The 3478-nt window shown below is 55.5% G+C and overlaps 1 protein-coding gene across 1 annotated transcript in view; it reads right to left on the reverse strand.

The window, feature by feature from the left end:
• The window catches only part of MYRF (myelin regulatory factor), a 42800-nt gene that overhangs the window by 24371 nt on the left and 14951 nt on the right, over positions 1 to 3478 (reverse strand). The window contains exon 2 of the mRNA XM_031061517.1: positions 5 to 62. Within this exon, the coding sequence (XP_030917377.1) occupies positions 5 to 62 (58 nt within the window). The remainder of the gene's footprint in view (positions 1 to 4; positions 63 to 3478) is intronic.

The following is a 3478-nucleotide window of genomic DNA, read 5'->3' on the forward strand; positions in this document are numbered from 1 at the left end:
GTACTCTTCCAGGATGCTGGTGTCGATGTTGGATGGTTCCAGAGCTCCATTAATGTCGTGGCCTGGAGGGAGAGGAGGTGGAAACATGAGCCAGGAGAAGGACAGGAAAGGGCCTTGGAAACACCACCAGACCTTTATACAGTCAAAGAACTGATCTGAGAATCGTGGAATAATGGAATGGGTTGGAAGGGACCTTAAAGATCATCTCATTCCAACCCCCTGCCACGGGCAGGGATGACTCACTAGATCAGCAGATCCCTGGGGCCTGCCAGCTGTCCATACCCGCTGCATCCCAGTGTAAAGATTCATCCCAGGAGATAGGGCATGCGGGACAAGCCAGGGTGGGGACACAGACACATGGTGGGAACCAGATCCTTTGGGATCCCTTCCAACTCAAAACATTCTATGATTCCCTTTGAACCCTTTGCAGAACACTGGAATTCTCCACCACAACCTGGATCAACTCCCGACCTTCCTCTCTCTCCTCTGCCTCATGGGCAGGCAGTGGATTCCCTGTCCTTTCTCCAGAGGGCTCCTCCTCCTCTCCCTGCCCTGTTCCAGGGAAGCTGGGCAGGGTTTTGTTGACAGAAAATCCTTCCTTTATCTGTCTCTCCCAAGTGGGAGTCCGGAGGCCGCCAGGGCCAGAGCCAGCCCGCGGTGCCAAAGGCAGTGCCAAGAAAGTGGAAGAGAAGATCCAACTCCCCCTGCTCTGATAAGGAAGTCAGTGAAAGACCATCCTGAAAGAGCCCACGTGAAAGCCCAGGAGAAGCCCCTGCCCGCCTGGATCCCCCAGGTTCCCGGGAAAGGTCACTTGCTGATCCGCAAAGGCCGGCCCGGGGGGCTCCAGCCCACCCCGGCCAATTGCAGCTCTCCCTCTGCAAATCCCTCTCATACCAAGACAGGCAAATCGGCAGAAATAAATCCAGCTAGGAATTCTGCCAAGCGGACAGGGTGTGTGTGGATACAGGGAGCTCTGCCTCAGAAACCTTGGCTGGAGGGGGGGAAAATCCCGGGGGACTGTTCGTTTTTGGGACATCTCCGTAGCAGAGCCCAGGGACCTGGGGCACAAGGTGAGGGTGCTCTTGCATGTGAACACAGGAGCAGGATGTGAACATCTGGAGCAGGGACACACAATACTGCTTCCAGGTGAGCACTGAGGTGAGGAGAGGACAGAGCAGGCACAGCCTTTGGGATCTCCAGTGTGCCAGCACGTCTTGTATGGAATTGCAGATTCCAGGGGAGCACAGGGCTGGCTTCTGTCCCTCCACTGTAACAGCCACATCCTATCCTGAAGTTCCTGGGATGTGATAACTCCACCCTCTTGTCCTCAGAGTTATGGGAGTTCAGTGATGGCCATCCGTGTCCCTCGCTCACCCCTAGGGATCTCTGCCATAGCCCACTCCCAACACTTCACCACAAAACACATCTCTCAAGGCACCTCTTCAAGCCCTCACCGTCATCCCGTAACATCCCCAAAACCTCCTGCCAGGGATGAGCACTCCAGGAGGGTGGGAATCCTCCCTGTGCTCTGTTGTCTCCCTCTTAGCCAAAAAACCCCTGGGCTATAAATCACAGCATGCCTGTGGCAAACACCCACCCCAAAGGCCATCAGGAAACTTGTCTTCATCCCAAGCTTCGGCACTGGGATCCACGATCAAAGCAGCAAAAAGAACACTTGGCCAATTTTTGTGACTCAGCCTGTCCAAGAAAAGTCCAACCCCAGCAGGTTTCCCTCATACCTCCAAACTCCAGGAGCTCCTCTGTGGTGGAAGAGGAGCCCAGGAACCCTCCAGGATGTGAAGGATGAGAAGCCCTCTATAGAAAGCAGGATGCTGCGCTTCCCAGTTTTCTGAGGGTGCTGAGGCCCTGGCACAGGGTGCCCAGAGAAGCTGTGGCTGCCCCATCCCTAGAAGTGCTCCAGGCCAGGTTGGATGGGATTTGGAGCAAGCTGGGACACTAGAAGGTGTCCCTGCCCATGGCAAGAGTACTGCATCAGCTTTACAGTCCTTCCAACTCAAACCATTCCAGGATTCCTTTGCTTCCTCCAAGTCACCTTGGGGAGGTGAGATAAGCCCAGGGACGTGAGAGGCGCGTCAGGGCTGGGGGGGAGATGTGGCTGCCCACCAGAAATCAAGGACCTTCCTCTGCTCCAGGACAGTGGGATTTGCACAAATCCAGGGATATCAGGGCAGGGACAAGGAATGTCCCACCGCCCAGAGCTTCCATGCAGCCAGGCTCTGACCAAAGCCAGCTTAGGTGATTAATTAAAAGCTAATGCTGCTCCATAGTCACGAGATCCCAACGGCACCAGCATTCCCTCCCCCTTCCAAGTGGGGATTAGTGGGAAGCCACCGAGGAAGGAAGCTCAGCACCCAAATGGCTCTGCACGGGACAGGCTCCCACATCTCATCCCAGCAAAGAAAGGTGCAGGAGCCCAGGGAAGCACTGAGAGCTCATCCATCCCAAACCTGCCAGGTCCCTACATCCCATCCTCCTCCTGTCCCTGGCATTGCCACCCTGCTCTCCCACCATGTCACTGCTCCGCTTTCCAACACTTCTCTGGGAAAAGAGCCATGGCAATCCCAAAAAACCCCAACCTCTCCCTGAAGAACAAGAAATAAAAACCCTCAGCACCCTCCTCGTGAGCGGAGCCGGGCGGGCTGAGGCCCCCGGACGTGTGAGAATGTCAGGAATCCCAATGTTTGGACTGGTTTTCTCTGCCTTCCCCAAACCTCCAAACACGCTCCACATCCCAACAGAGGTGCTTCCCACCCTGCTGCCCCCTCCCTGCCCTTGCTCCAACCAGCTCGTCCCTCCTGGTGGCACCTTCCCAGCTCCTTGCTCCAGTTTTGGGTGCTCCCAGAGATGGGCACAGGGCTTGGAAAGAGTTAACAGAGCTTGGCTTCTGTGAACTGTCATATTTACAGGTCTGAGGGATTTAACGCGGAATTTTCCTGGAGTGATAGGCTGAGAAGTTTATGGAATTTCTATTTATAACAGTCCCCCCTCCCTCTTCAATTCCTACTCTGTTGCCTGTCTTCAAATCACCCCTAATCCTGCCTGGGTCACCTGGGGGTGGGAGGAAGGGAGAGAGCTGGAGAACTTCATCCCGGGATGCACTAACACGAACCAGATGTGGGAAGCTGGAGATGACAACGAGGTCAGTACTCTGCAGGGGCTGGGGAACATCAGCCAGGGGTGGGGGGACACCGGGGAGGAGGAGGAGGAGGAGGAGAAAGAGCGGCCGAAGATGCTGTGCCAAGCCCAGAGCTTCCCAGTGCCATTGGAGCCACGTACCAGAGAATTTTCAGGGAAAACTGAGGTGCGGAACAGCCTGGGAGGTGATAAAATGCCCATACTGGTGCATGGTGGAATAGGATTGGGAAACCCCATGAGCTTCTGGTTCCATGTGGTCCCTCTCCTGATGGAGCATCAGTGGGATAGATGGATGAGCAGGACACAGAGCACGAAGCTCCAG

Source organism: Geospiza fortis, unplaced genomic scaffold (genome assembly GCF_000277835.1).
Source record: "Geospiza fortis unplaced genomic scaffold, GeoFor_1.0 scaffold450, whole genome shotgun sequence".
NCBI classification, from domain to species: domain Eukaryota; kingdom Metazoa; phylum Chordata; class Aves; order Passeriformes; family Thraupidae; genus Geospiza; species Geospiza fortis.